This window comes from Macaca nemestrina, chromosome X (genome assembly GCF_043159975.1).
Source record: "Macaca nemestrina isolate mMacNem1 chromosome X, mMacNem.hap1, whole genome shotgun sequence".
In the NCBI taxonomy this organism is placed as follows: domain Eukaryota; kingdom Metazoa; phylum Chordata; class Mammalia; order Primates; family Cercopithecidae; genus Macaca; species Macaca nemestrina.
Window position 1 is genome coordinate 31,658,344 of NC_092145.1, and position 17,924 is coordinate 31,676,267.

The following is a 17,924-nucleotide window of genomic DNA, read 5'->3' on the forward strand; positions in this document are numbered from 1 at the left end:
TGACAACAATAAAATAACAAAAAATAAAACAACTTTTCAGGAATTATCTCCTAATCCTCACAATGGCCCTCTCAAAAGAATTATACCCATTTCATTCATGGCAAAATTGAAGCTCAGGGAAATTTTAAAATTTGCCTCAGTTCATATAAGCAGTCAAATCAGGATTCAAACCAAGGCAATCTGACTCCAGACCATCCTTAAATTCCATTATTCTATAATATGTTCCCTAAAATAATCATTTTCATAGATCATAATTCACCTTCTAAAGTAAATTTTAGTTCACACAGAAGTTATTTAGCTATCTCAGTAATTAAAAGTAACTTGATGGCTTTACATCAAATTATATTTTATGAAAATGTTGAGGAATTTTATCAGTATTTGCTTTCCTTTCATTTTACTCTATAACATGACTGATGAAATTGTGAACAGATCTCCATGGAAAGTCAAAAGTATAAAGGGCAAAATGTCACTTAATTAAAGTGCTTTTTCATAAAGCTTCCTCCAGATCTCTACCTTCTGTTACTAAACTCTTACTCCTGATACAAGATTCTTATTGCCTGGGATTTAAAATTTATTAACTGAAAGATCTGATCACTTTTTGCTTTATTTAGCTTACTCCAGACTACTTCTCAGACTTAGTGCATTGCACGATACAACAACAATAAAATTACATCTTAAATTTGTGGCTATTGGCTCTCTTAAAGAAAGATTCCCCAATTTTCTGCTCTAAGTTAATTTCATGCTCCCAGCAATCCAGTTTGTCACTCTGATCTACAAGTACCCATCTTGCACCATAATCTTTGTTTTAATTTACTTTAGCCATCAAGTTCTTGACATTGCTACCTTAAGTGCATAAAGCAAGATCATATTCATGTTTTCTGACTTCAAACGTAAAAACAAAAACAACATATGGGAAACTGCATTTTCTCTTTAATAATGAAGGACTTAGAAGCATATCTTTAATCATAGATTTAATCATTTGAGAAAATCTTCTAAATGAAAAACAAACCACAGAGAATATAAAATATTTTAGTTAAAAATCAAAATATCATTAAGATTCAGAAGATTCAGAATACTATCATAACAGTGCCTACTTTATTTATTGAAACTCAAAAACAACATATTCAAAAACAGTGTATCACCAATTTCACCTTAAGCACAAAAGAGAAACTAATAGATTTTATGAGTTATAAAAATATACCTCATTTAATTAAACTTTAAAGAACAAAGAATTTGCCCCAGCCTAAAGTTACCCAGAAACATAAGAGAAATCAACTTTTTGCAGTGTGACTGAAAGAACAGGCATCACCCAGTAGGGTCCATCCTACCTGGAGAGGCAATGCACACCAAAGACAAACTATATGGTCATCAGGATCACATATCCAAAATGACTGTGATGATATCTCCAAATCTGCTGTCAATATCTTCCCTGGTAACATATCTTTCAAAAACCCACTACATACCTATCATCCAATTTTCCCTTCTTGTGGCATAGTATTTTTCAATAATCCAATGCATACCTACCATCCAATTCTCCCCTGTTGTGGCACAGTATGCATAATATACAAGAAAATCACCATATACTAGTCATAGTATACCTTCACAAAATCGAAACTGAAATTACCATCCCATTTCCCGTAATTCGCAGGAGGGATGAGGGGACTGTCCTCTTAGTGGTCACTTTATAAATAAAATTAATTAATTTGTATCTCTGTTATTTCCTTTCTCTTTCAATGAGAATCTTTTTCATCTCAAATCTAAGACGAAATTTCTAAATACTGACCTGCCAGGGTGCTTGTATGTCGAAATGCTCTGACTTGTGAGTCAGACAATCCTGTAAGAAGTGAAATGACTGTATCCATCATATACTCATCATATATGATACTATATTGACATTGCCGTACTAACACACCAATGAATTCACAAAAACTGGATTTGAACTTCTTCCACTGAGGACCGGCCATAGTAAGTGGATAATCTCCACTATCCTAAAACAAAAATTTAAAACAGCAATTTCATTTAGAATGCATGACAACATACCACTTGCTTTTGAAATACCCTAGACAAAAGCATGAAAAGGTATCTCTCACCTTTCTTCTCCAATAAATCCTCAAAGTAGGCAAGAGAACAATATATAAAGGTAGGGGTACCTCTGAATACTCTGGCTCTTTAAGATCAAAATAGATATTCTGAATTCACTTTAATCAATGAAAATATATACTAATTACTCAGGTTAAAATTTTTAAAAGCCTCCCTCATCAAAGCAAAACATCCTTGTGATAAGCACAGATATAAAGCAAAAGCAAACCCAAACCAAACCAAAATTATATTTTTAAAAAGATTCAAAATGATGGAAATCATATTCTCAATCTAATAAAATGATGTGATGTATAAATCAACAAAACATTAGCTTCAAATACATCACGCGGTCAACAGATATAAACAATCATAATTTTTTAAAGAAATGGAAATGTAGCTAGTATTGCCTTGGAAGACTGCTACTCTTGTTTTCCTTTGCACAAGAGGGCATTCTCTAGTCTCCGGGTAAATTGAGATTCTCTACAAATCATTAAAAACAATAAAATACTTAGAAATAAAAGCAGAGACTAATACCATATAGAACATCTAAAAGTAATGGTCTCTGACAAGAGCATCCTAGAGATGTAAGGTAATTTTATCAGTATAGTTTAGTAAATTTTAAAAATTAATTTTTGTTAACAGAACATTTTTAAAAATCTTAAGTCATGTCACATGTAAGTGCAGTTGAGTCTCATCTGAGAACAAGGTCTTGATATTCCACAAAAAAGTTTTCTGGGTATTTTCTGATTAGCTAATTTAGAGACTATATTGAAATACAGCATCTTAATTGTTAGTAACTTGGTTTGCTGACATTTTCAAATCATATTTCAGGACAATTATCTCAAATAGCTGTTTCCTTTTAGTGAGAAAGTTCTCACTAAAACATTTAATATTAAAAGGGTAAAAAATACCACTATTCAAAATTACTTCTCAACTACTTGGGGAGTGATTAATAGCACATAGGGATCATAAAAGTATTTTAACTCAACTATCTTTTAGAATAATAGTTCAAAGCTCCTTCATCAGAGTAAGCAAGAAAAAAAAAGACCAAATAAAACTCAAATCAGACAAGGTTTTCTACTTGAAAATCCACAGTGAAAAATTTTGGAAGAGTAAAGCTACTGGCGCTGAAATACAGCAGTGACCCAAACAAGCCCAAATTCCTTCCTTGAAGAAGCTTAATTTATAGTAAATCTATATATGTATTTATTGGTAACGATACTTCAAAGAGCTCACTGTAATAAAGAATCAACTCAATCTAGCCCTAGGGAGGTAAGTGGGGGACAACTCAGTCTAAACTAATATGTAATCTTTGTTGTTCTTAAGAGCTTTTAAAGAATAAAAATATCTATATACTCCTTTGCCCTAGCTATCAAGTTCCCTAAATATTGCTGAAATCTTCCTTTTACAACATTCCAGGATATGTTCTTATATTCTTCCTTGAAATTTTCATTTTTGGCAATAATAACTACCATTTATTAAGTTCTTGCTATGTTCTGGGAACTGTAAAATGTTAAGCAATTTTCAAACATTACTCAATTCAATCTTCGTAACAGCCTTATGAGTAAAGTACTATTAGGCCCATTTTACAGATAATGAAACTGATACTGGCCAGATGCAGTGGCGCCTACCTGCTGCAATCCCAGCACTTTGGGAGGCCAAGGTGGGCAGATCACTTGAGGTCAGGAGTTTGCGACCAGAGTGGCCAACATGGTAAACCCACACCACTCAACCCCCATCTCTACTAAAAATACAGAAATTATTCAGGAGTGGTGGCAGGTGCCTGTAATCCCAGCTACTTGGAAGGCTGTGGCAGGAAAATTGCTTGAACCCGGGAGGTGGAGGTTACAGTGAGTCGAGATCATGCCACTGCACTCCAGCCTGGGCAACAGAGCGAGACTCTGTATCAGGAAAAAAGAAAAAAAAAAGAAAAAAAAAGAAAAAAAAAACAAAAAACTGATACTAAGACAACAACCTGCCAAAGGTCGCACAGGCATCATTTAATTAAATCTAATGCCAAAGCTCTTATTTACAACATTAATGCTCACAATTTTTTTTTTCTTTTTTTTGACGGAGTCTCGCTCTGTTGCCCAGGCTGGAGTACAGTGGCGTGATCTCGGCTCACTGCAACCTCCGCCTCCCAGGTTCAAGCAATTCTCCTGTCTCAGCCTCCCAAGTAGCTGGGACTACAGGCGCACGCCACAACACCCGGCTAATTTTTTGTATTTTTAGTACAGATAGGATTTCACCATATTGGTCAGGCTGGTCTCGAACTCCTGACCTCAGGGGATCTGCCTGCCTCGGCCTCTGAAAGTGTGGGATTACAGGCATGAGCCACCATGCCCAGCCTAATGCTTACAATTTAATAATACTTTCAAAAATAAGTCAAGATAAACATTCATAAGTTATCAAAACACTTAAGGTAGTAAGTTACCTCATCGAATTCTTCAGTCATTTTTCGAATTATCTCAGAGTTCTGCATATGTCTAAACATTTCTGCTGTGACAACTCCTGAAATTTGCAAATGTCAGAAGTTAATATATGGTGTGATAAAAAAAAAATAAAGAAAACTTCCAAGTAAGTCTCTAAGAAGTCTATGGTCACACAATAAAAGGCATACTTCTTCCACCATCATCTAATGATCTTCACCATGATACTCTAATCTATAAATAAATGCTATCTATTCTCAATATGCACAAGAAAACAGCCCCACACTTCTGACAGATCTTTTTTCCTAACACAATTAACTTTGGCCATTTCTACCTGACTTACTTTACTCATGCTGTAATATTTATATTGGCTTTGTCTCTTTAACATAAACCATATGTTATCAAGAGTGAGATAGCATCTAGTATAACACTTAAAACCTTGGGGATGAAGCTGAAGACAAGGAAAAGAGTAAAAGCTAGAGTTCACTTTAGTCAAGCTTCTTTATTAAGCACTATTTCGTGTAAGGTAACTATATCCTAACATCCTCTAAAAGAGTTAAGTAGTAAATTGTAGTTCCCGCCCACCTAGATGCCTGTAATCTAGTTAAAAGTTAAAACTAAAGAATACCAAAAAGAAAAAGAAGTAAACTGTCAAAGGTAGTACATAATCGATGCCCCGATGTGTGGAAATGCCAAAGAAATGCTATAGCTCTGACTCCACCCCCACCAGAAAAATCACACGTTATACGCTAGAAAATCAAGAACTATGTCAAAGAGAAACAATTTGATAAGGACCTTTAGAATCTTACACAGGAGGATGGGAGAGGAAAAAAGAAAGGGTGCACATTAGAAGTAGTAAAACATTAGTCAGGTGGAGACCAAACATCAGAAAGGAAATTTCTAGCGTGCAGTAGGAAGATATACACGAACTTCCACTGATGGGGCATCAAACTGAGAAATAGAGAGATGGGGGCAGGGGTAATCAATGTAAATACTAGATTTTCAAAATCCTGTTTTTATTGTTGAATTATTTGCTTACCAGTCTTCTCAGTAGAAATACCATAAATATAGTAATATCTAAGAGAAGAATGTCTTGGTACGGGAAGATGAGATTTATAAATAAGAACTAGATATAATTAACATAGATTAATTAAATCTAATAATATTTTATTATTAAATCTAATAAATAAGAACTAGATATAATTAACATAGATTTTTTTCAACTGACCAGAGCAATACTTTGTATATGCATGCGTGTGTGTGTGTGTGCGCGCCTGCGTATATACATAGCTGTAAAACCATAATCCCAGCTTCACAGATGAGGAAACTAAGGCTTAGGCTAAAGCTAAAAGAAATTAAATAATTTGTCTGAGACTATTTACCTAAATCATGCTGCCTCCCACTTATCTGGGTAAGATTAATTTCTAGTGGTACCCTAGAAGAATCCTTACTTACCACAACTTAAAAAAAAAAAAACTTAAAAAAAAAAAAAAACACCAGGCCGGGCACGGTGGCTCAAGCCTGTAATCCCAGCACTTTGGGAGGCCGAGACGGGCGGATCGCAAGGTCAGGAGATCGAGACCATCCTGGCTAACATGGTGAAACCCCGTCTCTACTAAAAAATACAAAAAACTAGCCAGGCGAGGTGGCAGGCGCCTGTAGTACCAGCTACTCGGGAGGCTGAGGCAGGAGAATGGCGTAAACCCGGGAGGCGGAGCTTGCAGTGAGCTGAGATCCGGCCACTGCACTCCAGCCTGGGCGACAGAGCGAGACTCCGTCTCAAAAAAAAAAAAAACAAAAAAAAAACAAAAAAAAACCAAAAAAACACCAAATGATTGTTTTAAAAAGTTGATGAACTCAGGAGAAAGCACCATTTATCTGGCTAAAGAAACACTCTCTGCTGGGTACGATGGCTCATGACTGTAATTCTAGCACTTTGGGAGGCTGAGGTGGGCGGGTCACTTGAGGTCTGGAGTTCAAGACCAACCTGGCCAACATGGTGAAACCCCGCCTCTACTAAAAACACAAAAATTAGCCGGGTGTGGTGGTGCGTGCCTGTAATCCCAGCTACTTGGGGGGCTGAGGCAGGAGAATCACTTGAGTCTGGGAGGCAGAGCTTGCAGTGAGCTAAGATCACATCTCTGCACTCCAACCTGGGCAACACAGTGAGATTCTGTCTCAAAAAAAAAGAGGAGAGGAAAGAAGAGGAGAGGAGAGGAGGGGAGGGGAGGGGAGGGGAGGGGAGGGGAGGGGAAGGGAAACACATACTCTCAAAAACCTTTTGAAAGGCTTTTGTTTTTAATCTAGAATCATGTATATCTCTTCAAAACCTTCCCATACTTCATACCCAGGTGCTGTATACCTCGGAATGCTAGAGAAAGAAAAGTAACTAAAGGCCTGAACATTTCTGTGAAATTAACATTTACATATAAATATATCTCGAAGCAAACATACTGCATACTTTTCAACAATCCCTCATTTCTAAAGCTCCTCCCCCTTCTCATAAACCACAAGACATCCAGAAACCCAAAAACAAGCAGAAAAAGACCTCAAAGCAGAAAAGAAAGTAGCTATCACAAATTCCATTCATTTAACTTTTGAGGCAGGTATGAAGCTACCATTAGGACATAAGGCCAGAGCCTGCTGCCTTAAAAATGTGGGGGACTTTTTTTTTTTACCAAGACTGCTAAAATCCGGTAAATCTAAAAGTGATATAGCAAGACTCTGTCACTGTTTTAAAAGAAAAAAAAAGAAAAAAAGAAAAGTGACAGCTGACTAGGAAACAAAGAAGAAAACACTGGCCACAGAATCACCACCCAGCAGTCAGGAGCAGCATAGGGCTAAACATCCCTCCATGCTTCAACAGTTGCAGAAGCCACCACTGTATTATAGAAAAATAACTGATGCTTTTAACAACCTTGGGTCTGCAGGAAATGTTAAATTACAATAAGTATACTTAAAGAAGTTTCTAAGTCATTTATAAAAGAATTATATCAAAATAATTTTGTGTGTGTAAGTAATTAATGGCTTTATCTTTGATTATATAGTAAATTCCCCTTCATGGAGATTTGCCTGATTCCAAGATAAACATTGCAGCAGTGCTCAAATTTACCGCACAATTTAAGTTTTCAATACCTTAAGTTTTTAGAAATCTTGACAAACTCACTTGTGACAAGGTCCAAATGTTGAGTTAGCAAGCTCCTGATTTGTAAACAAACTGATGCCAAAACAGGAATGAATTTGACAAAGGAAACATGCTCTGTGGCCTTGTTTTAAAAACAACTACAACTCAGAAGCCTAATTAAGAAACTCAGGCAGGAGTGGTGGCTCACACCTGTAATCCTGGCACTTTGGGAGGCCAAGGTAGGACAACTTCTTCAGGCTAGGAGATCGAAACCAGCCTGGGCAACAGAGAAAGACCTGTCTCTACAAAAAAAAAAAAAAAAAATTGAATTTAAAAAAAAATAGCTCATGCCAGTAAGGTGGCTCATGCCTGTAATCCCAGCACTTTGGAGGCTGAAGTGGGACGACTGCCTGAGGTTAGGAGATTGAAGATCAGCCTGGGCAACATAGCCAGATCTGTCTCTACAAAAAATAAAAATTAACTGGGCATGGTGGTGCACACCTGTAGCCCCAGCTATTTCGGAGGATGAGGCAAGAGGATAATTTGAAGCCTGGGCAACATGGCAAAACCCCATGTCCACAAAAAATAAAAACATAAACAAAAAATTAGCTGGGCGTGTTGTCGTGAGCCTGTTATCCCAGCTACCCAGGAGGTTGAGGTGGGAGGATCACCTGAGCCCAGGAGGTAGAGGATGCAGTGAGCCATGATCACGACACTACACTCCAGCCTGGGTGAAAGAACAAGACTCTCTCTAAAAATAATAATAATAATAAAATAAAATAAAAGGGGAGACTTAAGATTTAAAATTTCAACTCGTTACATTATTTCCGGCCCCTGTTCAGTTGTATGCACTCAACCTTCCATTTGCAAAGAGTTTAATGAGAAAGGACATAGCCCTTGATTTATGACACAACAAGCAGGTACTTGTATCCATCCTACCCCAGAGAAAAATGACTGGATATAGGCAAAAATAATTTTAGTATGTTCATCTTTAAACAGTCAACCTGGTTCAGAACCTTAAGGATACCATAGTAACATCACAACAACATCTCCTCTGAGCAGAAGTCAACTGAATTTTCTAATATTGAAATAAAGCTACATTTTTAAGGCAAATGAAGTAAACTAGGCAGCTCTCTATATGCTATGATTAAGACAATTTTTTAAATTTCTCAAAAACTTAGTGACATTATAAAGATCACAGGCTCAAGAATTTAATATATTTGTCTCTTTCAGGCCTCACAGACAGGTAACATTTAATACACATACTACACTGAATGTTGTGATCAAACTCAAAATGCCAATGTTACTTGTTTTTCAAAGATATTATGGTATCTTTAAAGGAATACTGCAGAATTGAATTGCTTCTTACAATTCGTTTTCTGCATTTGTTTAAATAAATCATTCTTTACCACCTTAATGTTTTATATCTATTTTTAAGTAAACTTCTCTCCCAATTTCTAATGCTCTAATGTTTTTGATGCCACTTTCATTAAAAAAAAAAAAAAGGTACACCCAGAAATCTCCATAAAATGTATTTGCCTGCGCATCATCTGAAATTTCAAGGATGAGCTAAGTATTAGAAGACACCAGATACATCAGAACCTGCCCGTAATCTTGACTGACTCATTTATTAATCCATGAGGATATATGACTCCCCAACTTACATAATTTTGTCCCCCTGCCAAATGTTTGTCCTAAATACTTCTGTCTTAGGGAAGAAATTTATGTATTTTGTACTTTCATAATTCCCAGTTCAAAATGTTTTTAAAGTAACACCACTACACACAACAAAATTTCTTTACCTTTTAGAAGAAATGTCAATTTCATCAATACCTTATTTAACTTACTTAATGTAACTTGCTTGCTTGCTTACTTACTGTTATTCATGGCACTTTTTAACTCCCTACACTGTATAATTCCCTGTCATCTGAACCTGTACCTCTTCATTATCTTCCTCCTCCCTTCTTAATCCATTTCTTTGTTCCTAAAACCAGATGCTGACAGTGGGAAATATATCTAATAAAAGTAACATAACAATTATAAACTGCTAAGCTTTCAGATAACTTTCACATATGAATAAAACTTTGTCAGTAGACTTTCTCTCTTACTTTGTCCTCTGCTCTTTTTTCCTCACAAATTTTGTATGGATATGATGCAAATAATGCCTTAGCGTTATTTACCATGTAAAGTGCTAACAACATCTCTTTAGATGGAACAATGAAGTGACTATTTGAGAGCTGCTGATTTCAAAATAAATATATCTTACCTTTACAGCCTGAACACTGAATAAAAAAGTTGATAAGGTCAAGAAGTGCTATATCTCGGTCATGCTTGTATGATTCTATCCAATCATCCACCACCGACTACAGCAGAGGGAAAAAAATAAAATCATTAGCTTCTCCTAATTTTCTCAAAATCAATTAAGTCTGATAAAGTCATAAAATTTAAGATTATATAGTATCACATTACTTTAATATAAATACTTACACATTGAAATTTAAAGTTCAATTTTAACAATAATAAAATAGAATTGAATTCAGTAAAACAACTATCTGGTAACACAAAATGACATATCAATATTCTATTTATTTTGCATTGAAAAGAATGTGGAAACTATGGAACTCAATTCCATCAAGTATAATTACTCGTGATTTCTTGGTGACATTAAAGGAAGGAGAGAATTTCAAATAATTAAGACAATACAGGCCAGGTGTGCTAGCTCATGTCTATAATCCCAGAACTTTGGGAGGCCGAGATGAGTGGAAAACTTGAAGTTAAGAGTTCGAGACCAGCCTGGCTGACATGGTACGGTAAAACCTTGTATCTACTACAAATACAAAAATTAGCCAGGCGTGGTGGTGCATGCCTGTAATCCCAACTACTCGGGAGCCTGAGGCAGGAGTATTGCTTGAATCCAGGAGGTGGAAGTTGCAGTGAGCCAAGATCACACCACTGTACCCCAACCTGGGCAACACAGTGAGACTTCATCTCAAAAAATAATAATAAAAATAAATAAAATATTCTAAAATTATATTCTAATGGAGGCTGTACAACTCTGAATTTGCACTCTAAAGGGTAAATTTTATAGTATGGTAAATATAACTCAATATGGTTATTTCTTAAAAAAGAAAATAGGCTAGAACTAAAAAATAAAAGGAATACTTTATTCCTTTGGGGGCAAGAGAGGGAACGACAAAACTGATTTTAAATTTTTAGGCCGGGTGCGGTAGCTCACACCTGTAATCCCAGCACTTTGGGAGGCTGAAGCCGGCGGATCACTTGAGGTCAGGAGTTCGAGAGGTCAACACAGTGAAACCCCGTCTCTACTAAAAATACAAAAATTAGCTGGGTGTGGTGGCGCATGCCTATAATCCCAGCTACTCGGGAGGCTGAGGCAGAAGAATCACTTGAACCCGGGAGACGAAGGTTGCAGTGAGCCAAGGTCACACCACTGCACTCCAGCCTGGGCAACAGAGCGAGACTCTGTCTCCAAAAAACAAACAAACAACAACAACAAAAAACAATTTTTAAATACAGCAAATTAAATAAAATCAAGATGATAAACAAGAGCTAGCGTAAAAAACAAAAGGTTGGGAGAGGGAAATGTTTCTAAGTTATACACCAATAAATAGGAAATCCAGTACAAACAATGACTAAAATATGTAGAATTTAATGTACAAAAAAGATACTATGATTACACAATAAAGATAAATCGAGGAAAAATATCTAAGAAATACCTGGTTCAGATAGACTGACTGGAATTATTCTAAAACTTTACTTAATTTCTACTTTTTTGTATTCTACTTGTTTATATTAATCAACATAATTAACAAAAGAAATGTGCTCAGTATTTTTCCCAAATATAATATAGGCAATAAACAGCAAAAGAATATATCATAGAGATTATGACAGTTTTAAAACATGGCCCCAAATTATTGGACGTTGCTCCCCAGTAAGAGGGTCTACGTCATCTTCTCTAGAACAGAATGCAGTGATGCTTCCAAAATTAGGCCACAGAACGCCAGGCAGCAACTGCACTGGTCTCTTGGAGCACTAGCAAACTGGACACTACTCTCAGGACATTCTCTCCAAACCCAGACGCCATACTGTAAGAAGCCCTAGCCACATAGAAAGGCCATTTGTAAGTATGCTAACAGTTCTGGCTAAGCCCAGCCTTCATATCACTACAGACCAGGCACTAAACATGAGTAAAGAAGCTTCCAAATGATTATAGTCCCTAACTGTGGTAGTGCCAGGCACTCAAATGGCCCCAGCTAAGGCCCTTGACATCATAAAGCAGAGACAAGTCATCTCCACTTAGTTCTGTCTGAATTCCAGACCCAAAGAATCATTAGGCATAATAAAATGATTGTTGTTTCACATCACTAAGTTTGGGGTGGTTTGTTATGCATCATCAATAGATAACTGGAATAATGGCTACTCTCATCAATAAAGACGCAAAATATTCAATGAACTCTTACAAAGAGACCACTACATCACATTAAAAAGTAATTCATGAAGATCAAGTAGAGTTTTCACTAGGAAAATGTCTGCGGTAATAAAAATGATGTGAGCTATTGAAATATGCTTAAAATTTTTAATCAAATAGTACGCTGAGAACCTATGTAACAAAATTCAACATCTGTTATATAATAAAATTAGGGGGCACATGCATACTTTCTCCATTCTTAAAACATAACAATTAGTTTTAAACCAACAGCCATTCTTGTATTTATTGACTATGACTTATAATTACTGAGAAAGCCAGCCTGGCCAACATGATGAAGCTCCATCTCTACCAAAAAATACAAAAAAAAATTAGATGGGCGTGATGGCATGCAGCTGTAATCCCAGCTACTTGGGAGGCTGAGGCACGAGAATCACTTGAACCTGGGAGGCAGAGGTTGCAGTGAGCCAAGATCGCGCCACTGCACTCCAGTCTGGGTGACAAAGTGAGACCTTGTCTCAAATGATAATAACAACAACAACAACAATAATAATAACAACAACTACTACTGAGATAAGTATATCCTGGCAATGCAAAAATAATGAATAATATATGATCCTTGATCAAAAAATTAGCAATCTAAAATCAAAGTCAGGCACAGTATAAGTGCTATATAATGAAAAGATAAGGGTAAAAAACAGGCCGGGCGCGGTGGCTCAAGCCTGTAATCCCAGCACTTTGGGAGGCCGAGACGGGCGGATCACGAGGTCAGGAGATCGAGACCATCCTGGCTAACACGGTGAAACCCCGTCTCTACTAAAAAAAAAAAAATACAAAAAAAAAAAAAGGGTAAAAAACACATTGGAAAGGAAAAGTAGTAGTGTCTGAGAATGCTTTTCAGAAGACTGACACTTGATTCACTCAGTCCTATTTGATATGCAAGGGGGGAGTAAAAGAAAACTATTGCAAACAACAAAAAAAAACAAAAAAGAAAAGCCTAGGGGCTGAGTATATACTGTGACTGGAGAACAGAAAATATAGCATAAGGAAATCTGGGCTAGAAATTTTAGATAAGAACCCTTGGAAGTTTCTAAACAGAGGACTTCCTCCATCAAATTTGGTCTTAAAAAGGGTAACACAACTGGGAACACACATAACAAAATAAAATTGTCTAAAGGATTCCAGGAAATCAATGGAGAGATAGTGCAGACATTCTCTCTTAAGAGGGAAACACATTTCGAAACAGAAAACCAAGCTGGTCACAATGGCATGTGCCTGTAGTCCCACTTACTGGGGAGGCTGAGGCAGGAGGATTGCTTGAGCCCAGGAGTTCAAGTCCAGCCTGGGCAACATAGTGAAACCCCATCTTAAAATAAAAAAAAGAAAAAAAAAAGGCACAGATAGAGGTACAAACTTAATACGATAAGCCATAAGCAACATAAAAATAAAGAAAATATTCGTTTTTAGATAAAAATGGAATAGCCTAATAATAGTGATTATGAGTCAGGATTTCTCATAGCTGTGGTCTGAAGGATTTTGTGTTCAAACTATACGTTGAACTGTAGTCACCAATGTTATGGTATTAAGAAGTGGAGCCTATAGACGGCAATTAGATCATGAGGCCCCTGAGAGCTGCTTTGCCCCTTCTACTATGTGAGGGCACAGTGGGAGGATATCATCTATGAACCAGAAAACAGGCCCTCACCAGATAATGAATCTATAGGCACCTAATATTGAACTTCCCAGCCTTCAAAACTGTAAGAAATAAAATTGTTTTTTATAAGCCTCCTAGTTGATGTTGGTTTTTTGTTTTTGTTTGTTTGTTTGTTTAGACAGGGATTCACTCTTGTTGCCCAAGCTGGAGTGCAATGGCACGATCTCAGCTCACTGCAACCTCCGCCTCCCAGGTTCAAGTGATTCTCCTGCGTAAGCCTCCTGAGTAGCTGGGATTACAGGTGCTAGCCACCAAGCCCGGCTAATTTTTGTATTTTTAGTACAGACGGGGTTTCACCATGTTGGGCAGGCTGGTCTCAAACTCCTGACCTCAGACGATCCACCCACCTCAGCCTCCCAAAGTGCTGGGATTATGTGAGCTGCCACACCTGGCCTATGTTGGTTTTTTACAATAGCAGCCCAAATGGACTAAGACACTGATGTTAAAAAGATAGCAGCAGAAAGAAGATTAGTGCATTTAACTACTTAGAACAAACTATTATAGAGAAAATGTATAATATAAAAATAAGAAGGAAAGTAATGAAATGCAATATAATGTAACTGAAATAATTTATCCTCTTGATAAAAATAACCCAAAAGGAGAACTAGAGAGAGAAAGGTAATTTTTAAAATTGGGAAATGACTAAATAAACCATAGCACAGTAATATAATAAGACATTATTTTTTAAAAGTCAAACATATTCAAAACAGTAATTTAAAACATTAAACAAGAAAAAGAATCCACACTCTAATCATGGTATACAAGCAAACATTAATAAACGGATTTAAAAAGGTGCATTAGAATGGTATGAATAAATCTGGCACCTTTTAAGTTCTTTGCTCCGTAAAATTGGTGAAAGCTCAAACAATTAACAAGTATTTTCACATTTTACATGTAAAACTGTTCTTTATTAGTCTCATTTGATACATTTTATTTACAAAACCACACATATTAAGCTAATTCTGTATTTCTAAACAAGATTTTTGTGTCAATTTTTATTAACAAAAAGCCTGAATGGATAGTTCTCAGAAAACCATTCATGTGCACCCATCACTGATTAAAGTTATTTCTATGAAGAAATACTATTCCTCACAGTCATAAAAAAGAATGCAATTGTGTCTTTCACAGCAACATGGGCAGAGCTGGAGGCAATAATCCTAAGTGAATTAACGCAGGAACAGAAAACCAAATACCACATGTTCTCACTTGTAAGCGGAAGCTAAATATTAAGCACACGTGGACACAAATGTGGGAAACATAGACACTGCGGACTACTGGGGGTGGGGGGTGGGTACTGAAAAACTACCCACTGGATATTACACTCATTTCCTAGGTGCAATATACTCACGTAATAAACCTGTATATGTAACCCCTGTATCTAAAAGTTGAAATTAAACAACAAAAAAAACTATTTCCTGTAGCTTTTATAAATTAAATTAAAACTTTATTAAGCATATATATTCCCTGAGTATAGCATTTATTCCACTTTTTAAAACCATATGGGCTTAGCCAACATTATAAAGCCTAAATGCTTCTATTGTCATAAAAGTATGCAGAGAAAACACAATTCGAATGATTTGACATTAATATGCCTCCAACTTTTTATTAAGAAACAAGCACAAATAATAAAATTTATAATAGACAACAGTAACCAGATTAATTAAATTCACTAAAGTGGATAGTAATTATATTAGGTCACTCAATCAGGAATTCCATATAGGTAGAAGACTTCGTATTTTAATGGCATCTATATAAATTCAGGGAAAACTGAGACCTCATAGCCATGGTTTACATCAGCATATTTTTGACCAAATTGTATTTTACCTTATGCCATTAAAAAAAATAATGGGTTGGGGCTGGGCACGGTGGCTCACGTCTGTAATCCCAGCACTTTGGAAGGCCGAGCAAGGTGGATTACTTGAGGTCGGGAGTTTGAGACCAGCATGACCAACATGGTGAAACCACGTCTCTACTAAAAAACAAAAATTAGCCAGCCGTGGTGGCAGCCACCTGTAATCCCAGCTACTCGGGAGGCTGAGGCAGGAGAATCGCCTGAACCCAGGAGGTAGAGGTTGCAGTGAGCAGAGATCGTGCCACTGCACTCCAGCCTGGGCAACAGAGTGAGACTCCACCTCAAAAAAATAATAATAAAATAATAATGGGCTGGGCATGGTGGCTTACACCTGTAATCCCAGCACTTTGGGAGTCCAAGGAGGACAGATTACTTGAGGCCAGCAGTTCGAGACAAGCCTGGCCAACATGGTGAAATCCCGTCTCTACTGAAAATACCCACAAAAAAAAAAAAAAAAAAAAAGAGAGAGAGAAAAAAAAACACACACTAGTCAGGCATGGTGGTTTGTACCTGTAACCCCAGCTACTCGGGAGGCTGAGGCAGGAGAATCGCTTGAACCCAGGAGGTGGAGGTTGTGGTGAGCCGAGATTTTGCCACTGTACTCCAGCCTGGGCAACAGAGCAAGACTGTCTCAAAAAAATAAAGTAAAATAAATAAGAAAAGAAAAGAAAAAAGAAAAAAAAATGCAGTGGAAAATGAATCAAGACACAGCATAAAAGTCTTATATATGAAGAAATACATCCCAAGAGTTTTCTGATTTTGTTGCTTTTTTCTAATAAGTAGTGTATGTTTAAAATGCAGTTAGAAAAAATCAGAGCTACACTCTATATAAACTCATTAAAGTTTAAAATGTACAAATGAACTGGGAAGAACAACATAAATCTTACCTGCATAGCACTCTTGCCCATTTTAACAACTTCAAACAACATCATGTTTTCCACTCCATTCTGTTGGTGATGACCATTCATTCGGTTTGGACCAGAAGGAGGTTTTCCTCCTCCATTTCCACCTTTGCCCTTTTCTGCTGGGCCCTTTTTGCCTTTTTTACAAGTCTGCAAAAAAAATATGAGGTGGTTAAGTTACATCACTATCCTTGAGAGTTCAAAACACAGCTACAGTAGAAGTAGCTGATAGGGTACATAATTATAACATGCTTAAACTTGCCCTAAAGAATTCCATCCACTTATAACAAAATAATATAACTGTGACAGCCTCTTTGTGGTGCCCATTTTTTCAAGTATACTACCATGTCTCACACGACATAGTAGTTAGAAGCATAGCCTCTGCAGACAGACAGACTCTGTGGGTGCAAATTTCTGCTACAATTAGCTGAGTGACATTAGGCAAATTACTTAACCACACTGTGTTTCAGTGATGTTTTTCTAATTTGTAAAGTGAGGATAAAACTGTGCCTACCTCATAGGGTTGCTGTGACAATGAAGACACAAAGTACTTAGCAACATACCAGCATTTAATAAAGTCAAAAAGTGTCAGCTATTATTATCACTGTAAAATGAAAAAATTATGTCAAAAGGAGTTCAGTAAATGTTACATGAATCTTAATCTGGTAGGAAGACCAACAGAAACAATGACAAAAAATACAGATTTGAATCTATTGAAAAGTAATATAAAATCACAGACTTAAAAGCCCTCAAAATATCAACAAAGTTTGAAAAACACTGCAAAAATCTCTCTCAAGTATAATCAGAGAAATCTCAAGGGCATAGTAAATCAAGGTAGTTGTCTCCAAGTTTTATTACTCCCGTATGCAGCTTTTGGATGCAGACTGAAGTGGGCAGCAAGAATAACCAAACTCGTTATCAAGTATGTACCTTATACTCAGTTCAACATTTCATTTGCATTGTTAGTCTTAGAAATCATTGCAGTGCTCTGAACAAGGAATTCTGAACATTGGGAGTAGGTTTATCAATCTCATTCTTGTTTTAGGCCTCCCTCCAACATTTAGTCATCATGAAAATTCAATTAATGAAAACTATGGAAATGAAGCCCATTATAACAAAAGTTGTCAGTATTTGGGGTGGGGGGGGCATCAAAAAAATCAGGGAAAGGGTTCCCTATATGCCTAAGCTATAAAAATACCTCCCACAGCTCTTATACTTTAGGAAAACAAGCCAATTCCTAACTTGGAGTCCTCATTTCTCAAATGTCAGGGTTGAATTAAAATACTTTACAGAAAGGTATTCTGACCCCTGGATTTGGTGATTTCTTAAAGGTCTCTTTTAGACCAACACATCTCTACGATCTAGAGAGCAAGCGTT

The 17,924-nt window shown here is 36.6% G+C and overlaps 1 protein-coding gene across 10 annotated transcripts in view; it reads right to left on the minus strand.

Annotated features, from left to right (window-relative positions):
- The window catches only part of LOC105468436 (STAG2 cohesin complex component), a 140,581-nt gene that overhangs the window by 55,081 nt on the left and 67,576 nt on the right, over positions 1 to 17,924 (minus strand). For all 10 annotated transcript variants that reach the window (XM_011718592.2, XM_011718600.3, XM_071089055.1 and 7 more), the window contains 4 exons: positions 16,533 to 16,697; positions 9,899 to 9,995; positions 4,514 to 4,590; positions 1,784 to 1,988 (listed from right to left, as the gene is read on the minus strand). In XM_011718592.2, the coding sequence (XP_011716894.1) occupies positions 1,784 to 1,988; positions 4,514 to 4,590; positions 9,899 to 9,995; positions 16,533 to 16,697 (544 nt within the window). The remainder of the gene's footprint in view (positions 1 to 1,783; positions 1,989 to 4,513; positions 4,591 to 9,898; positions 9,996 to 16,532; positions 16,698 to 17,924) is intronic.